General features: G+C 40.1%; 1 protein-coding gene across 3 annotated transcripts in view; it reads left to right on the forward strand.

Moving 5' to 3' along the window:
* Positions 1–24086, forward strand: part of MYZAP (myocardial zonula adherens protein) — a 52745-nt gene continuing 28659 nt past the window's right edge. The window contains exons 1-7 of one of the 3 annotated variants that reach the window (XR_010082393.1): positions 1–366; positions 6115–6204; positions 15157–15315; positions 17827–17919; positions 20288–20401; positions 21287–21439; positions 23214–23339. Coding sequence is in view for 1 of the 3 variants with exons in the window: in XM_063412785.1 (XP_063268855.1) it covers positions 283–366; positions 6115–6204; positions 15157–15315; positions 17827–17919; positions 20288–20401; positions 21287–21439; positions 23214–23339 (819 nt within the window). In the remaining 2 variants the exon portion in view is untranslated. The remainder of the gene's footprint in view (positions 367–6114; positions 6205–15156; positions 15316–17826; positions 17920–20287; positions 20402–21286; positions 21440–23213; positions 23340–24086) is intronic. The other 2 variants (XM_063412785.1, XR_010082392.1) reach the window with 2 other exon arrangements.

The raw sequence follows: 24086 nt of genomic DNA on the forward strand, positions 1-24086 counted from the left end.
CTGCGCTCCGACACCCAATATCCCCGTGAGCAGAGGGAATGCCACCCCGCACCGGCAGCTCAGCGTCCCGCCGCGACTTTGCCCAGTGTCACCCGCACGAGGAAATCGGGCAGTGCGGTGGCGCGGGAGCCGCGCGTCCGGCGGGGCGGAGGGGGAGCGGAGCCCCGCGCAGCCCGGCCCGCCCCCGCCCGGCCCCTGCGGCCGCCCGCGGCCAAGTGCGCGGGGCGGAGCGGCGGCGCCGGCCCGAGAGCCGCAGAGAGCGCCGGCCGGCGGCCCGTGGGGATGCTGCGCTACAGCTCGGGGCTCACGGTCACCGCCACCACCCCCCGGAGGCCGCCCGGCGACGGCGGCCGCTCCCGGCGGAAGGTGCGCGGGGCAGCGCGGGGGGACGGCGGGAAGGTCCCGAGCGGGGGTGGCGGGGCGAAGCGAGGCTCGACATCCCCCCTCGTGTAGTTACCTGCGGAGCGCCTTTCCTCCCTCCCACCCACCTTTCCTCATTTTCGGTGTTTTCAGGTGAAGCTTGCAGTGTGCGAGAGCATCTTTCTGTGCGTTCTTTGTAGCTGTGGGGAAAGGAACAGTTTCTGGGGAGTCCTGCGAGCCTTTTGTAGTTCTAGACCTGCTCTGTAAACCTGCGAGGAAGGTGTACTCTTGTTGGAGACTTCCCCCGCATCCTTGAAATGTGCCTGGATATTTACAATTGCGAACTCGCCTATCCTATCCTGAGAAACCTCACCGTAATGATTTAAATGGCAATAGTAATTTAGTTGTATAATCAGTTCCTCAACTGCAGATATATAATTTGCTGATTTTTAAAATTTTTTCATAAATGCACTAAATAATAACCATGTATCTGTTGGGCTTGTAAAAAGTTGTTTAAACTCAGGCAGATATGATAGGAATGTCTCTACAGCCACTCAGCTTTAAATAGCCCTTTTTTTGCTGCTGTTAGCTCCACTGCTGTCGTTGTGAATGTTGATTCCACATGTGAAGAAAGAAATCAAAATAAGTGATAATCTTATCCTTACCAAAAATACACCCATGTGACCATGTTTCTTGAATTATGCGGTTATTGTTTTGATGCTTAAAAAATATGAGTTCATAATTTAAAAACTGAAGAATGTTGTGTTGCTCCAGTTTTACATGATAGCAAGAAGGTCAGAACGTTCCTCTTGACAAAAACATCCCTGGTCTTTGTAAAAAATGAAATTGCTAATGCGTAAGAAAAATCATGATGACTTGAAAATCATAGTTCTGTTCCCTATATGTCTTCTATGTTCCCACTGAGTTTCCCTGTTCTTGTATTTCTTAAAGAAGTTACAGTAAGAGAACTTCTGTTCAGGTGATAAGCTTCTTATTTTATTCCCCTTCATAGATTTCAATGATGAACAGTATTTGACACATTCTTTTAAGAAAACTGCTAAAACTTTATTTTGTGACTACAACCCACTGGGAAGCTGTTGTCCCTTTTTTAGTGGCTCCCTTATCATGAGTTGTGAGAAAAGGGGAGAGACACAGTTAGAATAACTGCTGAATAAAAGAAGGACGTGTGTCACATTCCTGTGTGCCTGTGGTCACAGGAAAAGTGCCCTTTAATTGTCTCATGGCAGACATTTCATAAATGGAGCAGGCTAATCAACAGATAAATGAACAAAGAAAGTGCTTTCTTTTTTGCTTTTCAGGACTGAAATTAAACATGCACTGTTTTTCTGCTATAACCTTCAAAGGTCTAAATCCAACACTGGACCTCAGGCAAAGGGAGTGATATTTGACCATTGATGGTAGTATCAGTAGTAGATAGTTACTCTAAAAATGTGTTATCCACATGTCTTTTGCCAGTATCAACAATATTAAATTCTGGTGATGTTGAACTCCAGGGCTGGTTTGAAGCTAGATCAATACTGAACCACATCTTTTTCCTGTGGGGCTCCTGTAAAATGCTTAGAGACTGGTTGCTAGTAGATCAGCCTGTATTTTTCTGTTGCTGTACTAGTAACTTTGGTTATTCTATAAGAGCATTGCTCATTAATATACTTAATTTTAATTAAAAAATCTGCAATTATTTCAGCCCATAGTTAATTCTGATTAATGCCTTTCTGAGTGCTTTGTTTTTTGGAAAAGGGAAAGAAGAGGCTAAAGAACATTACCTAAACTGAATCTGTCATCTGTATTTGTTTTAAGTTGCACCCTAGTGATTTGAGCAGGATGGTAAACATACATGTGGATTGTGGATCTAGGCCATGGATTCTCAACATTTCAAACTAAGCTAGATTTTTTTTTCTGAACTGTCATATTGCAGTAGTTCTTCTCTATGCTGTCCCACTAGCCTCTTAGAAATTTGGTAAAAAGCGTGTTTTCACCTGTTACTTTTCATTGAAGTCAGGAAACTTCTGCTGTCTGGTGTCCTGTTGAGGTGAACCTGTCCAGTCTTTGTTTTCCTCTCTGTGTCTTTGTTTCACAAACGATGTCAGATGAGCTTTGGAAATGCCACTAATAAGTTGTTGGTGTCAAAAAGCCAGGAGCGAGCATAAAATGTTTGCACAATTAAGATTATTTATAATGTTGACTTGCCAAAGCTACAGATGCTGCAAATTAAACAAAAGTCAGTCTTTGTAGGATTGTTAGAAAGATACCTGGTTCTTCCTCTATGCAGTGTTTCTTTTTAAAAGTTATGCTCACAAAGTTACAATGTCAATAACATAAAGGTAAGGTTAAAGTCATGTCCATTCCTGTTTTTTCTCACTTGTTCTTACTGTCAGTAAGCAGATAAAGGAAATTGAATTGCAGCTCTTTCCCTGTTAGAGTAGTTCTCATTCTCCTCCCCATCTTCTCTTTACATTACCCAGTTTGTTTCTGGAAATTACTTTTTCATCCTCAGTTGCACGTTATCCTGCCACTGTTTGGCACTGAGTCAAGGCTCTTCCTGTTAGGATTTCATTTCCATTTTAAGGCATCACTACAGCGGTGTTTGATGTGGGAGGAGGGCTTGCTGTGATTTCCATGTGAGCCTGCTCATTGATTTGGTCAAGTAAACTCACTGACAAATAGCACAGTGTGTTGTTCCTTCAGGAAGCCCTGCAGAGCAAGAACAGTGCATGTACACTGTTCAGAACTGCTGCTGGGGGCTGGAGGAAAAAGCAGTGCCTGTTGTTGTTCCTTTCCAATCTCTGTAGTGTTTCTGAATTTTAGCAGATGGATCTGAAGTGCTGTCCTTAGGTAGAATGCATCATTTGGTACCTAGGAGGAGCAGGAGTGCATGGCTACTTTATACCTTTGCTGCTGTTTCCCCAGGGATGCCGAGGAAGTTCAATTGTTGTAAACAATAGCAGAGTACAGCCTGTGTAGGTTTGTTCTAGCAAGGAACTGGGTGGTTCTTTGCCACTGCTGTACAAACCTTGCTGGGCACAACTTCAAGGCTGGAATCCTTATGATTGCCAATTGGGCTGGGGTGGAGTGAGTGATTTGGGGGTAATAGATAAGGCAGGGTGAAAAGGGCAAGAAAAAACAGCTTCAATTATGACAACCTTTTGACTGTACAGTGGTTTTAGTCTCAACAAATGACTGTTGTTAATTTATATTTTCAGCATAGTTGTGACTTGACTGCCATCTGTACTGGACTTCTGTGATTTCCTTCACAGTAGCCCTGTAACACCTGTGATGTGAAGGGCAGTCGTGGTTCACTCACTGGTGTACAGGTACAGGGATAATTACTTATTTACTGCACTGGGAATCTCTGTTGCCTATAATTAGCCTCATACTGATTAATAGGCAAGTTATTAGCTTCAGAGAATCATACACAACCTCATTTCTTCTAACTTTGAGTTGCCAGTCATTATCTACTTCTAGTTATTTCAGGCATTTTTAATGTTTCATCCTAGCAGTGTGTTCATTCCTTTTTGTCCAGTTTTCCTTGGTTCAAAATCACTATAAGAAAAAGTTGGCCTCATCTATCACTACCTGCACAGTACAAATTCACTTATATTTCCTATTTATGGCCTGGTCTTTGTTTGCTTACATGGAGGAATGCCAGTCTATGTTTCCCTTCTTGGTGTAAACAGGAATGTTTTAAGAGGAAAGAACTGTAATAAGCTAATGGGAGGAAAGGGCATGAGGAAATAGATGAGGAAAGGTGATGTTAATTACCTTATGAATCAATGAGTTCCAAAGATGAGGAATTTATTCTTAATGTATCTGGATAACTAATCTGTAAGTAGGAATTACTACCAGCTTCTGTAGTATATGGAGACAGTCTGGTGTTAGAACAAACATAGCAGCCAGTCAGTATCAAAAGCCAATGTACAAAATTTCATAATTTTAAAACGCATTTCATTGTTTCAGTATTCTTTAGGAAATATGAAAGCATAAACTGTTTTTAAGTTTTGGGGGCTTTATGTCACTTTGTGGATTCTTGTTCTAGGTTTTCTAGCATATGGATGAATGATAAATTAACAGGAAGGAGGCCACTGCACAAAACATTGCTTTCACAGATATATCTACAGAATAGGTTATATTTCACCTTGATTTCTCATAGGCATTTTCCCCTTCTTTTTCTTTATAATACAGACACATCTCACATATGTTATAAGAACTTTATCTATCTCAGGACACTGTTTCTTACTGGCCTTGCAGACCTGAAAGACCAAACCGAGAGGAAGATGGAAGGCAGTACATAACACTTCTAGAATACGGTTGACAACAGTAGCCTAAATGCTGTTTTGTCCTCTCAATGGATCTAAAGAAATGCCAGAAGAAAAATAGTGAAGTTGCAGATAGTTTTTCCATTTGTTTTTGCTTGGGAAGAAGAAAAAGTTAAAGCCTGTTTGAAAAGTTGAAAAAGGTCTTTTGTCTGGAAAGGGAAAATAGGGATCCTTGTTGTGCTGCTGATCAGTGGTCTGTGAGCAAGTTGTATTGTAAAGAGGCTTGAAAATGCAGTCAAGGCAGCTTAAATGATTTGAAAGACAGTTGGAAAAAATGAATTTTAAATTGGTAACATCTGGGGTGTATGTGAAGGGCTTTGCTGCAGTGCTCTGAATGCAGTGAGCAGAACGTTATTGCAGTTTTCAAGGCAGAAGGAGGTGCTGTAATGACAAAGACAGGAGCTGTTAGCTGGGACAAGTGCAGAGGAAGGTGGGTGAGAGACACACATTCAGTATGACTTCAGGAGAAACTGGAGTGATCTAGATCAGATGAGATGCTGGGCTGTAGAAGAACAGCGATGATGGCCCTCAGTGATCATGAAAGAGATCCTTCAGAGGCTTTAAGGAAGAGCTTTAAGAACTCTCTTTGTTGCCAGCAGACAGCTGGGATTTTATAGGGAGGTATTGTGCAGCTTTGAATTTGGACAGCCACATTCTCATTTCATCATTTGCTATGCTCTGCTTAGAGTTGTTTTCCACAAAAATGACTCACGAACAGGATTAAGACTGAATGTTTTAAGCAAGTTTCTTGTATGAAATGTATTGCTTGGAAAACACCATTAAACCAAAGATGTCTCAGCCCAAAGCAAGGCAAACTGCTGCTGGGGACAGAAAGGTATCGTGCCTGCTGGCAAGAGAGTGGCTGTTCAAAAATCAATTAGGAAACAACACCTCTTAACTTTTTTCTGAAGTGTTTTGAAGCTTTAGAAACCATTTGTCTGTATCAGATTTCAATAATATTCCTATTTCACATTTAGTGGAGTTGCAGTACTGAGGTATCCTTGTATCAAATACTTGGCTATATGCTGAGCAGAAAAGGAGCATTTACTCTAAAGTACACTCTGTGTTTCTAAATAATCCCTTTTGAAGAATAAAAGTATGCAAAATCAGCAACCAAAATGTAGGAAATAGAAAATGACACTGATTGTTCTGTTATTTCAGCTCTCAATATCATTTATGAGTACCTAAGAAAAATTTGTTCATTGAAATGGATTTTTACTATTTCAGGTATGTAATTATGGGGATGCCCTTGAATTACTTTTTGCCAGTGAAAAACCCCTTTAACCTTTAAAATATTTTGTCAGCTGTGTGGTAGAAAACAGAAAATAGTAAGCTCCATGTTGAATCTCAGTACAGTTCACTCCGTAAAGCAAATTATTAAAATCATTTTTGTAACACCTAAATCTTGTTCCTCTTTCAGATGAACGTGTGTAGGCTACGCTTAACAGTGCCACCGGATGAAGTGTCACAGCCTGAACAGGGACCAAAGGAAACTGAGAGAAAGAAAAGTGTAAGTTTGAAGAATCGAGTTAAGTTCTCTATAAATAAGAAGTAAACATTTCCCTACACAGATGTTGATATTTGTTGTTTTGACACCCCAAAGCCCAGTCATCTTAGAAGATTTAAGAACATGTGGAAGGTCATCAAGTTGGGTGGGAGCTTTGAGCCTAAGCCTTGGAGTTAGTGATGGCAAAACTGCTTGCAAAATAGGACAGTGGCAAAGAAACAACAGAGATTGTAGGTGATTTGGGAATGAAGGACCTTAAAAACTTGATTATTTCATATTTATATATCAAAGCGCAGGAAACTGTTAGAAGGAACAGGGTCCTGTATTAAACAGTATCTTGATCAGATCCTCTTGATCCTAAAAGAGGGTTTTATATTTCATGATGTTTGTGTGTGTCAGCTAATTTTGGGAAAGGGTGATGTACAAATAAAAAATATAAAATAAAGAATTCAAGATTGTTCTGACATGAAAGGGATTTAAAGGTCATGTGCTTAGAAGGGTTCAGAAGGGCATTTCTTTTGCAGAACTGAGTAGTGTGCACAGAAAAAAATTATAATCTGCTTTAGTGCAGAACTTGTTCTATAAGAGCTGTTCTACTGCAAGAGATGAAGTTTAATTAGTCTTAAGGATGAAGACTAAAAGGGAAGCTGGACAGGCTACACAACTTCACCACATTTATACTTTGATCAATCAAAATCAAACAATTTGGTGAAGTTTGCCAGACTCAGTGTCTGAATAGCAGTATGACAATAGGAAGAAAAACAATAGGATTTACTAGAATTAATTTCTTAGTGATACTTAAAGGCAAAAATAACTGTAAAATTACTGAGAAAGACAAACATTCTAAAATGCAAAATAAAATGCTCAAGATAAGGACTCCTTTCAGCTGTTTTTTGCCCTGGAATCTTTTATACACTCAGGTTTTCACACACTGGTCTGGCAGAGTGATTGGTTCTTCAGGATGTAGAAATGTTACTTACAGAACAGATTAAATAGACCTTAATGCAAACTCAATGTGGGCCACCATTAAATAGTAATAATTCATTTTGTACAGAGGTGTTTAGTTGTAGCACTTGCAGTAACTTCTCTGTCAGTCTCTTGTCAGCTTGTATCTGATTGCAGCAACCCTCAGACTGGCCTAAGCTCATGGGCTCATTGCCCTAAGAGGAATCTGAGTTTGCTTTTGAGGAGGATAGATGTTTATTCATCTTGCTCACTCACTTTATGGTTCTGAGTAATGTGATAAAGAGAAAGAATCGTGAAGGATTAGGGTTGGACAATTTGTAGTGACTTTCTTATGTGGCAAACTTTTTTCTCTGTGGGACTTTGTATTTAATGAGCTTTTATTTCCCCCATAATACAAGTAAAGGCAAGTGGGCTTTATATCAGAGAATGCTAAGGAGAGGATATGAAGATAATAAATGCATTATTTGGCTCAATGTGCCAAACAGTGATGTGTAAGAGACAGGTCCTTATTAGCTGAGACCAGAAAACACCATATGCAATTTGAATATTGTACGTTCTGAGTAGTTTCTAAAGTTCAGCACTTTTAGACAATTGAAAGACTTAAAAAGTCAGGCTTCAGAGCTAGATGGGATCTACTCAGCCCATTTCACAGTAATGAAAAAACACTGAGGAGCTGTGCCAACCACTTGTGTTTTACAGTTTCTGTGTGATTAAAAAAATACCCCACAGATAGTATAGCCATAGTGTATGGAAACAGCTCAAAAAAAATCACTGCTCATGAACTGGTTTTTCCTCATGTCTCTAAAGCCAGACAGCAGTGAATTACCTGTAGATTTTTATTGTCTGTGTAATCGATTGCTTTATTCGAATTAGTTATACAGTAACTTACAGTGTACACATGCCTCATGACTAGTCATGCTGTGATGCTTTTACTACACAGTTTAATTGAAACAAAATGTAAAAACAATGATCAGGTGTCTGCTGATCACACATGTTCATCTGCCTTTGTGTTAAGGAAATTGCTCAAAGCACTTTGAGAACAAGTTTTACAAATGTTAGATAATCCTCACACTGTCCCGTGAGTACTGTGCCCCCTTTTTGGAAATAGGGGTAATTGAAATTAGGGATCTGCTCTGTTTTCTACCTCGCACTTTACAATTTCAGGTCAAAAAATCCAGCTTCAGCAAGAATCAAATTTAATCAAATCTCTTACTGGAATCTAGAGTTCTGTGCTGACTTTAATTGCTGACTCCTAAGAAAATGAGAACATGAGAAATGCTTTTGGTATTTAAAATACGTTAATGTGACTTACAGAAATAAACTGCAGGGGAATCTGTGGGATTGCACAGTTTTGTTGGAGTGCTCAACCAAGTTGGGTGGTCAGAGCCTGGCTGCAGGTTTGGGCAGGACAAGTCTCTGCCTCTGCTGCTGAGGGAGGAGAGAAAAGACCTTGCAGTGTCAGGGGGAATGCCAGAAAACTATAAATACACCATGGCGTGACATTTGGTGGTAATCTCCTCTTTCAAACCTTTCGTTAGAAGGAGGTGATTTTGAGCTGCCCTAATGTGACACGGTGCTGGCTCCCTGTGTTTGTTACTTTTCTGCATCTCTCAGGCTCAGTACCATTAAGAGGTGCTTCAGTTGCAGAATCAGCTGATGAACTGCACAGCAGCTTTTCCTGGGGCTGATCCTCCCAATAACTTGTTCTACTGCTTGATGTCAGACCAGAAGTGGTTCTTTATCCATTCTGGTGATAGCCTTAGCCTTTTTAATTGGAAAACTTCATAGGAAATTGGTGCTGTATTTCGTTCAGTCTGTATCAGTGCAGTAAATTTCTAGATTAACCTTTTTACTGCTGTGCATCCGTGAAATAAAAAGGAACCAGTGTAAGAGCTTAAAATGAAGTGATGGATCTGGGTGCAACAAAATTGCTGCAGGCAATACTGTACTAGGGTGTCCTCTCCCTGCTTTTTGTGAAAGGTTGGCAGATGGTACAGAGTTACAGACTGATCTCAAAAACTGAAGGGGGAGTGAGGTTGTGTCAGGTTGGATGTTTTATATTCATATCTAGGATATGATACCCTGAAAGAAGCATATGAGAACTTAACTCACAGGTAGTGGCTGGTTGGTTGGGTTGTTTGAATTGTTAGTACTTTAGGTAGAGAGAGTCACAAACTATCCTGATTCTCTTCCATTATTTCTGTCCATGATAGACAATGGGTGACAGTGTGAGGCTGTTTACTTCACCATGGAGTACAAAGGAATATTGTGCTTGGCAGATTGTATGCAAAATCTGCATATCCTGAAGCCTCTCTTGTCTTGAGTAATAAAGGGCTACCAGACAATTGTAATGACCCTGTTTGGGATTGGGCTTATTTTTATCCATCAGTCTCTTTCTTCACTGTCATGATTAAATTTGGAAGTGTCATTGGAAGCTGCAGTTAAGCTTTTGAGTGCAAAATGTGAAGATATGTATAGACAGACATTTCATTTTCATTTGGCTACATGGACAAGAGAAGGAAAATGAGATAACACTCTGGAAATTTGTGTCACTGTACTGTCTGTGGCTTTCAGCCAAGTTTGAGCATTGTTTAGTCTTAAACTCAATTTGATACTTTGGCTGCATATATCCTCAAACACTTTAATTTTCTTGTTTTTTTCAAACATCACAACTAAGAAGTGAAATTCTTTTTACGTCCCAAGCAAGAATACGGAAGCATAGCAAACGTTTTTTTCCCAGCAAAAAAAGTAGGCTGTAAAGAAGCCAGAAGAGGAGTTTGCTTCTGTACATTATGGTGAGAATCAAGCAGAAACTTGTGTCAGGCCTGGTTCAAGGATCTGAGTGCAGTGAACGTGGGGCACATGGAATCTAGGACAGTGCCTATTTTCTCTGCTGCTGCCAGCCCACTCCTGTCAGCAGAGCAGAACTTGTGCCTGGAAAAATGTGGTTCATCTGCTACAGGTGATGTTACTGTTTCTCAGTCTCTCCAGCACTGGCTGCTTGATTAAGCAACATCTTTTTAAAAATCAGCACTACATAAAAAATACAGAAAGAATTCCACTGACTTCTGAGGTTACTGCTGTAGTTTTTGTATCCTAATTTCCCAGTGTGTGAACACTGGCATTCTGTGTACAGATTTCGTGGATTAGATATGACTTTGTATAATGTCTGACATTTCTCTTTCGAGATGGACATCTAAATTCAACACTCAAGGAGCTTCAAAGTTACAACATGTTCAGCAATGGTTCTTCCATTCTTCATGAATTTAAGAACACTCATGTCTGTTGTGGCATATTTTCCCTGCCATAATACTATTTTAATGTAAAACATTCCTAAATGTAATGGGATTTTCAGAGGCTATAGAGGAATACGAAAAGACATAAAAACAGAGCTACCTTTTGTCAGAGCACAGTAACTTTTCTTGGTGAGCTCAGTGTCATTTTACTGAATAGAAAATATATTTATATATTTAGAAATGCTTGGAATGTGGCTGTTAAAGGAAAGATAAACTGATATAACTTGCTTAACTGATATAATTCTTGTTAAAAGTTTTTTGATGGTGTAGGCAAACAGAAGATCATGAGTCAGGAAAATTTTAAGGCCACAAGGAAACTTACCACAGAATTGTGTTAAGCATTACATTAGATGTCTCTTTTTCTCAAAAAAGATGTGTCTTCTGTGCTTTTGCTTTCAGTTTTGGGGCAGGGAGAAGTATAAAATATGAGCCTATCTGACTTTCATTTATAAAACTGGTAGATTAGGAAGCAGATCATCCCTCAGTGTTATTTACATAATGCAAGTAAAACCATGGGCTAAAAACATGGAAAAAATAGCAAAAACCCTTTAATTTTGGGTTTGGTTTTGTAATGTCTTCATCTGTTTCATGCTACTTGTGCTGCCTCCCTGGACAGAGACACAAACAGGATGCATGGTAATTATCAAGACTTTTGCAACCTTGGGGTGTAGGCTTGTGTTTTAAATATTTATTAGTTAGGTAAACACAGTCAGTGTTTCTTTGGTGCATTCTGTGTGATCACACCAAGCACAGCTGTCTGTTGCTGCGGCACAGACAGGACATGTTCCTGGAGGCTGATCCAGGATGTGTGAGCATCCACATGATGTGTCCTTGCTGTCACCTTGAGCTGTCGTAGAACTGACTGTAGGTACAAAGAAACATTCCCAAACTGATTAAGCTAACTCTGCCTTTTCGGATCATTAGCTTACATTAGAAGGGATTTGGCTGATATTTTGACCTTAAACAGCAGTGGTTGATTAATCTAACAAACCCTTCCATCTTAAAGCACTGTTCTGGTTAGCTTTACAGTATTTACTTGCTCCTAAATTCTTGCTTGTATTTATTTATGGTGTTATCTTCACTAAGATGCCTCACTGTAGATAAGAGTGGAGACCACTGAGGGCCTGCTTGGAAAAATGTCTGAGTTCTGAGAGTAGATACGTATGGGACATAGAGGAAAATATGGGAAGTATTTGACTTTAAAAACTGTTCTGTAATTCTTGAGGATGTGGAAGATGCAGGATTTGTGAAAGAGGAAACCTGGGAGAGAGGATGTGTCAGAGGAAGAACAGAGTACGAGGCAGATACGGAAAAAACAGTGAAGGGAGAAGAACAGACAAAGGTGGGTGGAAGTAGCCTGAGAGGAGGCAAACTGGCAGAGTACACTCAGTGCATGCTTAGTGCTGCACTTCTGGGGAGATACCTGAGAACTGAGCTACTCAGCAAAGCCTCATTTAGAGGCAAAGCTCTATTGAAAAAGTCAACAAACAAAGCAACCATCTCAACCCTGCCTTCAGAGGAGTTTTCTGATTGTAACCCTTCTCCTAAGAGAAGACTGCATCAGGTGAGCCCTTTTTGGCTATTTACACAGGACCCTGAAACAAGTGGTCACTGAGAGGAAATTAAGAGTTACTAAACAGAAAAAGGTGAGTAGAAGATAAGCATGGCTGGAATAGAACTTTCATAGCAATGAAAGACAAGACAAAGGTTAAGGAAACATGAGAACAGTTACTTGTGTAGCTGTTGGCTCACGCATTTTTAAAAAAAGCAAGAACTGAAATTTTAACAGGCACTTGCTGGGGTTTCTGATAGGAAGAAAGAATAAGGAGAGGGTAAAAACAATGTCCTGTATTTTAAGTAGCACATAGAACTGGAACAGTCAACAGATGATGGAGAGTCTTTTAATCTTGTGAAAGAGAAGTAACAATGGCATTTTAGGAGGCTGGTGCTAATACAGCTAACAGGCAAGTTTAGCATTGTTGCAACAGGCATGTACCCAGTCTGCCTTTGTGTGCATCTAATCCTGCATGTACTGTCCATTATAATGTAAATTTAAGTCTGTTCATCTCTGAAATACATATGTAAGTGCCATGGGTGATTCTCCAGCTGCAAACCCATTGGTCTGAATTTGTAGGTCTTTCTGGGGAGGGGGAGGACGAGGGGGGAATCCTTCAAAGCATTCCTTAGGAATGTGTTCATAATATCCTAAAAATAAGGAACTTGGTCAGAATTTTTATGCCAGAACTCTGCAAACAGCACTTTAGACAATTCTGCTAATGTTTTAGAGGCACAAAGGACCTCGGTATTGCTGGTATTCAGCTGTTCACCTCATTAAAAATGAGTGATCATGGGCAAAGGGTATGGATTTATGAATTCAGTGTCTGGTGCCTTGGTAACCTCTAAACAATCAAAGTGATTATTCAGTCTCTTATCAGGAAGATGGAAACTTGTGTGTAATCCCTTTTTCCAGATGCAGGGGAGGAGCTGCAATGAGCTATGAAAGAAACTGTACAACCCTGGAAGCAAACAAACACAAAATAACTTTGAGTCATGTCTCCATCTGGTCTCTGTATTTCTCTATCTCTAAATATGAGGTATAGGGCTTTTGTTTGTGCACATCGAAACAGCAAAACAAAACCCCCAATAATATATAATTAGGAAACATCTCATTTTGAGGATATGAAGCTTTGCATATAATGTTTTCAGAGTGCAAAATCATGTTATGTATAGGTAGGGCTGGTTGCCCAATGTTTTCTTCATTAAGTGGTTTTAAATCTTTCTTTTCAAATGAAGGCTTACAGCTTTGTTGTTCTGTGCCTGAAATGTTCTTTATCAGGTGTCTGCTCTGTGATTGTTCCCCTCCCAGCCCTTCACACACACCCAGAGCTTCAGCATCATGGTTAAACTATTAATGATTTGATAAAGAAGAGCATGTAGGATTTATGGTGTTGAGGAAAATTTGGCAGTGCCATGTGGGAAGGACACAATATAAAACAAATGTTTGTCTCCACCAGCTTTTCTTAATACAAGTAAATTTTCCTGTTCATTTTCCCCTTACCTAAAGAAGTATTTATTCTTATATTGCCAGCATAGTTGTGTTAGTTTGGCTCCTACAAACTGAGAGTGCTGCTGCTTTAGGCTGCAGATGGTGTCCTCTCTTCACCCTCATGGTAAGGACTGGAGATCTCTGGGATGCAGCTGTATATGGATATAAGATGCTAAACTTCATCTCTTTAAGCCTCTGTTTGGTGTCAAAGAGAATATTTAGACAATGCTTAGAAACAAAAAAGCATACCCAAACATATTCTAAAGTTAATGTAGTAAATGTCCTCAAGAGTACCTGTATCTGCTATATCCAGCATAAGAAAGTAAGTTAATTAAAACTGTCTATACCTGACTTTTCTCTAGAACTGACCTTTCAGAATCAATGTGCAAAACTTATCAGTAACAGCTGTGTTTCCAAACTTTTCATTCTAATTTTCCATTCAGAAATCACTGATTATTTTTAGGTTCCTAGTTTGCAAATATTTCACATTCAGGAAGAATATTTCCCCTTTTTTAAAAAAAGTCATAATGTGGATGTCTTCATCGAAGGTAGATGTTTAAATTCCTTGTAATCAAGAGGAGAAGTGAGTAGTTCTGAGGACTGACTCATTTCAGATGCTTGCGACAGGAGGATGTTTCCCTGGGCCCATTAGAAGGGAGGAGAGGTGAGTAGCCAGGTCAGGTGGTGATCCAGCCTTGTGGATATTCATTTACATGCTGAGCAAAATGATTCCTGCTGTTTGCATGAAGAATTTTCTTATTAAGTGTATTGATGAGATGAACAAGAGGAGTCTGTGAAGGGTGGCTTGAAGCAAGACATGCAATTATTGCCAGTGTATAAATTTCTGGAGATCATTCAAATAAAAAATGTTGGCTCTTTAAAACAACCTCTGTTTACATAGCAAGACCTGGTTTAGAAGGTTCATCCTTCTACAGTATTTAATAACACTGGAACACCCACATAAATGCTATTTCATAGCTTTGCTTTAGCTCTTCCAATGTCAGTTCTGCAGCATCTGTAAAAGAAATGGAGACCTGAAATGAGTTTGATTGCTTTGGAGTTTCTTACTTAGCTTTAAGTGCAAACTAAAGTTCTGCTTTATCTTCAAGAGAAACAGAAATTTTTTCTTTTAAGGAACACTGCCTAAAAGGTTTTAATTTCAGTTTCTTAGAACTTTCTGGTTTTTGAGTAAATGTGTGAATTTTTGTTTCGTGCAGCAGGGAGTTTGGGAAATGAGGGATAATTCTGTGGTTGCAAGAGTTTAGAGGGAACTAGAAATCAGACAGTGTTCTGCAAGAATGCAGAAAAGTCCTGTCTGGTGGTGAATGAAAGTAAGCCAGGTTAACCTTTTCTTACATGCCTCTACATGCCTGGTACAAATCCAGCCTGTTGTCTCTAGCTGTGCCTACACGACTTCCATTGCAGGTAGTGGTAATTAGACATCTCAGTATTCTTTATCAATTATAAGTTGGTCATAGTTCTTCCAAAAACCTGAAGGCTGACAGGTTGGCTCCAAAATGTTTGGGAGTTATTGTTCATATGTACTGTTGTGCTTTCACTATAGTTGGTTTCTCTCCTGGCCCTAAGTTACTGTGGCTTTATTTGGTTTTTTTTAATCTAGTACTGATTTTTTTTTTAAATTTACAGGAGCTCTACCATGTACCAAATGGGATGTCTCCAGGGAAGCTCTCTCATGGGATGGTGTATGGTGTTGTGCACCGAACTGACAACAACCATAAAAGAGAAATGGTGGTTTATGGCTGGTCAGCTGATCAGCTGAAAGAGGAGATGAACTACATTAAAGAAGTGAGTTACACTTTCACCTCAAATTTGATAAATACCCTTTCCACATATCCATGTAGAGCTGTGGGAGCATAATGGGATGACTGATGTCTAGCCCAACATCTCAGTTTGAACTGGGAACCTACTCTAAAGCTAGAGGCTGGCCTTGGTAGTATTTGAGTTGGGAAAAAAGCATGCTCTATACCTGGGAATTATACATGCTGATGGAAGAAACTATGTAAGCAGACACCTGAAAGGATAAAGTCTTTCTCTTCCTCTGCTTCCCCCGTCCCCAAACCCCCCCAGCTTTGAAAAGGCTTCTAAATTAGGTGACATAGTAAAATCACTTGGGTATATTTTGGGGCAGCCTTAAAATAGTCAGCCTAATAAGGGTGTCTTTGTACTACTTTCTCTGTGCCTGCTCGTTTATCACAGTTGGCAGAAGATCTCCTGAAAAACAAAAACTGCATTTCTGATCCTACTTGATATTTTTCTGTTCTTGAAACTCAGCATCTCTTTGCCCATCAGTCTGGCTCAGGCTGTGGCAGTAACACCCTAATTACCTCAGGGCAAATAACCTGACCTCTTTCCATCCACCCTCACCACCCAGGAGGCTGTTGGCCAGTGCTTATCAACTGAGTTGATAGAACAGGGAGGAACCCTGAGTAAAGCGAGCAGCGTAAAGCACTGATTGTGTGCGCTCCTCTCATCTGCCTGGTCTGTGGCTATCAGCTCTTGCTTCTCTCCCTTGGTGCTGCCACTTTGTCACCTCCCGGGGTTCACCACGCTCAGGCTGCTGAGGGTAGGGACTGGCTGGTCTGTCCGTGCTGCAGTGCTGGTGAGGAACACAGGCTGCCTTGGCTGCTCTTCTCCTGCCTGCACAGTTTCTCTGCCCTGCTGGGGTGCTGTCAAGGGGCAGGTGAATTGGCACACAGCAGGGCCAGCTCCCCAAACTGCACTGTCTGAGTCACCCAGGGATTGCTTGGGCTGGAACCATCTCCCTGCCCTTGTCTGTCCCTTATGGAGGGACATGTCAGACCAGGTGAACTGCGTGTCCTGCTTGTGCATTTAGGGTGCTGATGCTTTCAGGAAAAAGTGGGAAGGACATGGGAGGAGACATGCTGGCTTTTGCTCTCCTGTCTTCTGGAAGCTGTGTTCAGCTCTGCTAGTTTGTGATCTTTGGTCTGCCAGAGTAGTGTTGTCTTTAAAAGCAGAGCCTTAAACAAGAGTACTCAGCTTGTGCCGTGTATGTGCTGACTTGAATAGACCAGAACTGCTGGGCCGTGTCAGAGCTGCTGACAGCTTTCTCTGCCCCAGTCACATTTGCATCTTGCAAGGGGGCGTGTGTGGGTGTGCACGCGTGTGTGCGTGTGTGTGTGTGCGTGTGTGTGTGTGCGTGTGTGTGTGTGCGTGTGTGTGTGCGCGCACGTGTGTGCGTGCACGTGTGTGTGTGTGCGTACGCGTGTGTGTGCATGTGCGTGCGTGTGTGCGTGCGTGTGTGCGTGCGTGTGTGCGTGCGTGTGTGCGTGTGTGTGTGCGTGTGTGTGTGTGTGCACGTGTGTATGTGTGTGTGCATGTGTGTGTGTGTGCATGCGTGTGCGTGTGCGTGGGGAGGCACAGGGTGCTTTGCTGAGGTGCCAGGCAGGAGTCGGCTCCCTCCTCTCTTCCTCATCCCAAAGGGAGCCCGTGCGCAGGGAGCGCTCCTTGCACAGGTTTGGTGCCCCTGTTTTTGGGAGGCAGTGGGGGATGCTGTGCAGAGCTGCTGAAGTTCACCCCAGCCCCCTGTGCAGAGACACGGTAAATTCACTGCCCTAAATGATCTGCAGTCAGCCTGGGTTTGGTAGTGGTGAGGAAGGGGGAATAAAAGAGGTTGAATTATGTAGGCTGTAGGCAAACATGATTGCAGTAGTGTGTAAAGCTAAACTGCAGGCTAGCTTGGGGGTTTTTTGAGTTTTTATTCCTAGAAGGACAAGGAATAATTTGCATCCATTGTTCTTGAAATCAAATTGAGTTATCTGTTCTTTAGATTTGAAATTGCATTGGTGTATACAAGCCAGTTTGTTTTAGTTAGATACAAGTCTAAAAGACTGAAATTAAAAGTTTTTATCTGCAAAGGATATTCAGGGGAAATCAACCACTTTTTGAAGTATGAAGGTATATTAAGTCCATGCCTTTTGTTCAGAAATAAAACATTATATTTTCAAAATAATTTAAATTCATTTAGTGATCAGATTAGAATTATTTATGGATATTTAATTGAAATTAGTTTATTTAAATTATTAATTTACAAGTGTTTAAGCATGTACAGAGAAGTTTAGAATTACTCATAGTGACAGTTATTTGTATCATCCCTATGTAGACAAGTCTTGAGACTTAAGTTTTTGTCTTTTTGAGAATAAATTGCTGTGATGCAGGGGTAGATTAACAACGGAAATTACAGAAAGTTACAGTGAAGAACATAGAGAAGAAAATACCTACTATATAAATGGTATAATCCACAATTTTGATACAGGCATTTGATTTTTCTGACACCAGGTGAGAGCAACTCTGGAAAAAGTAAGAAAGAAAATGTATGGTGAATATGATGAAATGAAACGAAAAATACAGCAGCTTACAAATGAACTGAAAGTAAGTATCCATTCATTTGCAGGGAAAGCATATGGATAGAACTGTCCCACTGTTATATAGAAACTTTTCTTTTGCTTTAGCAGAACAGAACTAATCTCCCAAACCACTCCAGTTCACTGTTTTATGTGACATCTGTGGTTTCCTTTCTTTATTTATTTTGCCATCCTGGAAGGTAAAGGAGGACAGGGACGCTTTTGCACATGAAATTACTGACTGGGAAATTCTTGGAAATACAAGAATGATCCTGATACCATTGCCTGTGTGTATTGGTAGTTATTGGAGATGGATGTAACAGCTTCCAGGTGAATTGAATAAATAACAGTGAGAATTAGGAAAAACTGATAACTTGGAGTAATTTCAACACTTTACTCTGTTTTACTGAATCTATTGTTTAAAAACTAAGTAAAAGAAGTAGCAATATTCATTAGTATTAAAGTGCTAAAAATTACTTACCTTTTGGTTTTTAACGGAATATTTCAATGGTCATTCAATGACCTGTCATTCTTCTGATATGCTGCTTTAGCAATAAAAGCTGTTGCACTCTTTAAAAATAGCCCTCATATTAAACTGCTGAGTTGTTTGATCCAAAAAAATCCCCCTGAAAACTTGCTTTGAATTTATATTCAGCATTGATTTTCACAGCCCTGGTTCAGAGGAAGCTTTGGCAATTAAAAGTATCCTGACTTCAAGGGCCTGGGACCTTGACTTGTGCCCCTTTGCCATCCTCATTTGGAGGCTGTCAGTTCCCTGCATGCTATATTAGGTACAAAAACCAGAACTTGCTGTAAAAAAAAACAGTACTTGCAGGTACTTTCATTCTGTGCAACCTGTCTCAAAAAGAGAGAGAAAAAAAATCCCCCTGACTTGAGAGGAAGAGAGAGAAAACTCAATTTCTGCAAATGGTGTTAAATAGTCGTAATGCTGCCAAACAAGACTCACTCTCTCCCCAGCATGCATGTGGTAAATGCTGATTCAGGTGCAGCTTTGTTGTCTTTGCTGCTGATCTTTAGTGAATAGCAGTGATGATATCCTGCACTTCCAGAACTTCTGTCAGACCAGTAGAAATCCTGCATGAGTCAGAAATTCTTCCTTAATTAAGGGTTTCTGACCAGCTCTGACAGAATATCTAGTTCTGCAGCAAATCAGCAGTTCCTGAAGCTTCCTTCTGACATAAATGGCACATTAGGAGACATCATTCCCTTTTTTAAATACTCTAGACTGCCTGAAAGGAAGCACAAGTGTTGTTCTTCCTAATAATGTGAACTTCTTGTTTGGTTAGTTACTTGGGAGCTGATTTTGGTTTTACATGACTGTTGTCTTTTGTGCTATTTGTGAATCCTGTTTAAAATCCTTTCTATACTCTTTGCTTCAGCTTTCAATCACTGTGCTTTTATCTTAACAATTTCCAGGACAACTTTTTGTTCATAAAGTTTGTTTGAAATGCGCTTTTCCAATATCCTGCCCTGGGTTTCTTCACACAAGTTCTTATCTTGTAACTTTCTTGAACCATCCAAAGCATTTCTGCTTTTGTTTGTTTTACATGAGCACACATTTATAGAAGGTTAACAGTGACTACTTGGTCTCTATTCCCTACGCTGATCTAATCTGTGTATGGCTTGGTTACTACACACTTGTCCCCTGTATCAGTCCCTGGTGTTCTTCTGTTTTTTATCCAGAAACAAATCTAGTCCATCTAGGATTGTGAGCTGGGCTGGCTTCCATTAGTAACACTCTTTTCCTCTTTATTATCAAATCATTCATAATTATTATAAATATTTACACTGTTTGGGTTTTGGTCTCTTCTTGAATGATGTCATTTTGTGTCTTTCCCCCCTTCAGTTTTAAGCATGTGTGTGTGTACATGTCAGAAAAGAGTAATTTTCACACAGCAAAGCCCTCTGGCTTCCCCTCCCTGCTTTGTACTGCTTGATCCTTACGTCTTCTTGATGTTGCTTCTTTATGTACCTGATTAATCAGTTCCTTCTTAATTAAGGCTTTTCTACAACTCACAGTTCTAGATTTCCCTATTTCTTGCATTCTTCTGCTATCTGCTCTGAATTATTACAATATGCCCACTCTATGTACACAGTCTTTCTGAATAGACAGCTGCCAATTGTCCTCTTATGCTTTCAAAAAGAACAGCTTATACAGTGATTTCAGACTACCAATAAACTTAGATACTCATGCCTTATTTCTGTTAGATTATTTGAATTTTAAGGTTTGTTTGTTTGTTTGTGAGAATATACTTTAAAGCATCCTAGTACTGTGAAAACGATCTTGGGACCTTTCTCTTCTGTAGCTCTCTTGGAAAGAATAGATAAACTTGATCATTATTCTATATAATTTTTTTTTTTTTCCCCTTGCTCAGGTGACAAATGCTCATCAGGAATCCTTAGAGAATCATGTGCGAGTGCAGGCTGCAGCCTTAGATAGCTTTAGCGAAATGAACAGCTCCCTGACATCAGCATCAATAGACTTGCAGGTACATCTCCATAGCTGCTTCCCAGCTCCCAGCTGCCTTTTCTAACATGGATTTCAAAGCATACAGAAAACATGGGTGACAGACACAGATTCTAACCCTGAGAAACACCTTAAAGTACTGTCTTGGATATCTAAAGCACCTAATTTAGGGAAAAAAGAAAAATGTTCTAGAAGTTCCTGTATTTAAAAAAACCATTAAAAATAGTGTACAATAAAGAGATATAAAGAGATACTCATATGCAGCAGACTAATACCACAAATCATTTCTCTGTTTTCACCTACCAAAGGTGAAAATGTGATTTAGTCTGTACAGTGCAAAATGGGGCATCTCCTGACTTAGTTCTGCCTTCAGTTGTAACAGAAGTGAAGTGGCATGTTTGGATGCCAGACACTTGTGAGACTTCACATAGCCATAAAATGCAGGGGGAGGGACAAGGTGGGAATGAGTTTTCTTTTTTAAAGACTTCTGAATTCCCAAATTCCCATGTATCTGAGCTGAACAACTTAATGTCCCTGCTTTCTTGTATGTAACAAGAATGTTACATTCTTGTACATTACTTTCTTGTTTGCACTCCACTGCATTTTGTATGTATGGCATGACCCTTGGAGAGAAGGGAAGATTATTCATACTGAAATGTATCCATGTTCCTTTTTTTTTTTTAATAGTGTTCCAGGACTTGATTTCACTGAGTATACTCCTCACAGAAATACCTCCTAGCAACAACAAAAGCCATAATTTTAGATGTTAAAACTTGCAAAACTGTTCACACTGCATTAATATGTCAGGAGGCTCTTTAAATGTGCTGTTTGTTTCATCATTTCTTGCCTATATTAATTCATCAAATTATTAATGATTTTTAATATGTGCTTTGCCTCTCTCTTCTAGAAAACTCTAGTGGATGTTACATTGGAGAACACTGACATAAGGGAACAAATAAGGAATTTAAAACATACACACGAGCAATCTATGGAAAAGCTGAGAGAGAAGCAAAAGCAACTGGAGACGGCACAAATTGAAAATCAGTTACTGAAGTTAAAGGTGTGGTAAATATAAATTCCCCAAAAATACTGCACAGTAAGGGCATTAGGTGCATGTTAAATAAATTCCTTGGCCTTATCTGTAAAGGGTTCTTCATTCTTCATGCCCTCGTCATGCCCTTGAGCTCACTTATTCCTGTGAATCAATACTGGTTGAATAACAGAGACTCTCAGATGGTGACAGGTGGTCTTCCCATAACATGGGATGTAACACAAGAGTCAGAGGTGTTGACAGGTGAAAATTCAAACCATTAAATGGTTATTAGCACCCATTCCTATTAAACGAAGGAATATTACAACTCTGCACGTTGCTACATGAATTTCTTGGTGTTGAGTTTCTTTGGTATTGCACCATTTTTAATAGGTAGTCTGTTAAGTCTTATGAGCATGTGGTCAGCAGGTAAGAGCAGGCATCTTCAAAAGAGAATTAAGCTGTTTCTTTCAGAGAAATGCAAGGGAATAAGACACAAATTGCAAAGTCCTCATTGCTCAAGGTGTAAGGAAAGGAATGATGGAGACAAAAGGCCAGAGATCCTGTTCCAGTTCAGTGTTACTTAAGAAATCTGGGGTTTAATAATTGGCTTTCTCTAAATGGTACGATTTTTTCAGGCTTCCTGAAATGTGGAAGGTTCATTTCACTCCACACCCTCTCATAAAGTGCAGCTCCAGGGCTGGCCTAGGTGAGATGACAAAGGGGACAATTGCAGTATAAATGGGGTCCTCCAGGGCTCATCACTTTTCAAGGAATGAAACACACTATTGTTTTTCTTCAGGGTACTAAACAAGCTTTTTTCTGCCATGCAAGGTGAACCCAAGGGTTACTAAAGCTTTTGGTCCTTAAAATAGAAAAAAAATATCCAACCCAAAACCTTATCATCAGAACTCTGTATTTTGTAGCAGTGTTAAGTGTGGTGATCAGCAGGGAACACTCTAGTCCTCCTGTTCCTGTCACTTTTGTAGCACCCACAACATTTCACTATAACCTTGGCTGATTCACAGCATCTCTAGTAAGAGAGCTAAATCCTGTACTAGCTGTTTTACTTCACTTTTATTGTGCTTTACATAGGAGATGGGTCTAAGCTGTGAATATGCTGTATGGTGTTTGATTACTGAGGGTGTGGTTCAGCCTGTTTTCAGCCAACAGCAGGAAATCCTGCCTCTGCATTACCATTCTGCCCTCTTCCCTGTAGCTCCAGTAAAGTTTCTGGTTCTGTTGCTAAAAATTAACCCTTTCACATGCCTGAGAATTTTACTTTTCACTTTGATTGCTTTGCTGCATGGTTACCCTGTTCTTATGCCTACACAAAGAGCAGAATTTGAAAAACCAAGAGAGAGCAGGGAGGGTACTGCAATAAAGTATTGCTTTGAGTGTTCATGGTTATTTAGAAACAAGAGTTGAGTCTAGTCCATGCTTCAGTAGAGTGGGGGAAAACAGTATCATTTCAGTGGGGAAACAAACCAAGTGACTTGGAGGCTGTTGTGGAAGGGTTCAGCAAAGAGGCATGGCCTGATCTTGGATAAGCCATGACTAAATGAGCTAAATTCAGGCAACATGGAACTTGATGGAACAGTAACTTCTACAGATTCAAATCATGTGAATCCTGGCAAAATGCTGTAAATAGTCTTGATGCAAATGGAAATCCACTTTTGCAATGCCAGATTTATAACAGGGGGGAGCTTAACTTCAAAGCCTTATTTTCTCATCATATGAACTCTCTTTCTCCTGCTGCCAGCAATACTGTACTTACTGATGGGGGAACCTTCCTCTCTCACAGGTGGAATCCTCGCAGGAAGCCAATGCTGAGGTCATGAGAGAGATGACCAGAAAGCTGTACAGTCAGTATGAGGAGAAAATGCGGGAAGAGGAACAGAAGCACAAGGCTGAGAAAGAAATGCTCCTGGTACGTACAGCCAGACTGTAAGAGCAGTGCTTAGCTTGGGTGTCATTTCTCAGTCACTTCATACTTCAAAGCTGATGTGTGTCCCTTCACTTCTGTCTCTGTCATTAGTCATGCCGTAGTTACTAAGCTTTCCAAATTTTGGGGGTCATAGGACTAAGAAAAATATGGGTTCAAACATTGTAATGTCAATGATAATCTAGATTTCAGAATCTGAAATAGGGTAAGTAGGCTTTTATGACTTCTGATTCTCTAAAAAAGGAAAATACAATGTTCAATTTTAAGTGACAGTTTAGGAAGGAGAAAGGGAACATCTTCACTGAATGCTACTGGAGCAAGAACTCTCCTGTCCCCATAATTTCCCACCACATCCAAGTTAAACCTTTCTATGAGCAGTCTGTTGCATTTTTTAAAATGATAGAGTTAGATAATGATGGAGATTGAAGATAAATGCTCCTTTTATTCATATTGCTTTACATGTAAGGAAAGTACAAAGCTGAACGTGGCCAACTGTGGTGTTTAGAAAGTTGTCTTTTGCAGTAGCATATTTTTCTCAGGCTGTTATTTAACAGCATCCTTAGGAAAGGGGAAGGGAAATCAGCTATCTAAGAAATGGGTAAAAGTTTCTCTTGGATTGTCATAATGATGCTTTACTAATACCTGTGTATTTCAAAGTACCCCCAATCTTTTGCTCTACATAATTCACTTTTAAGGTCCCAGCTCTTCCAGATTTCTAAGCAGGTGTAGTGA

This window comes from Prinia subflava, chromosome 15 (genome assembly GCF_021018805.1).
Source record: "Prinia subflava isolate CZ2003 ecotype Zambia chromosome 15, Cam_Psub_1.2, whole genome shotgun sequence".
NCBI lineage: Eukaryota > Metazoa > Chordata > Aves > Passeriformes > Cisticolidae > Prinia > Prinia subflava.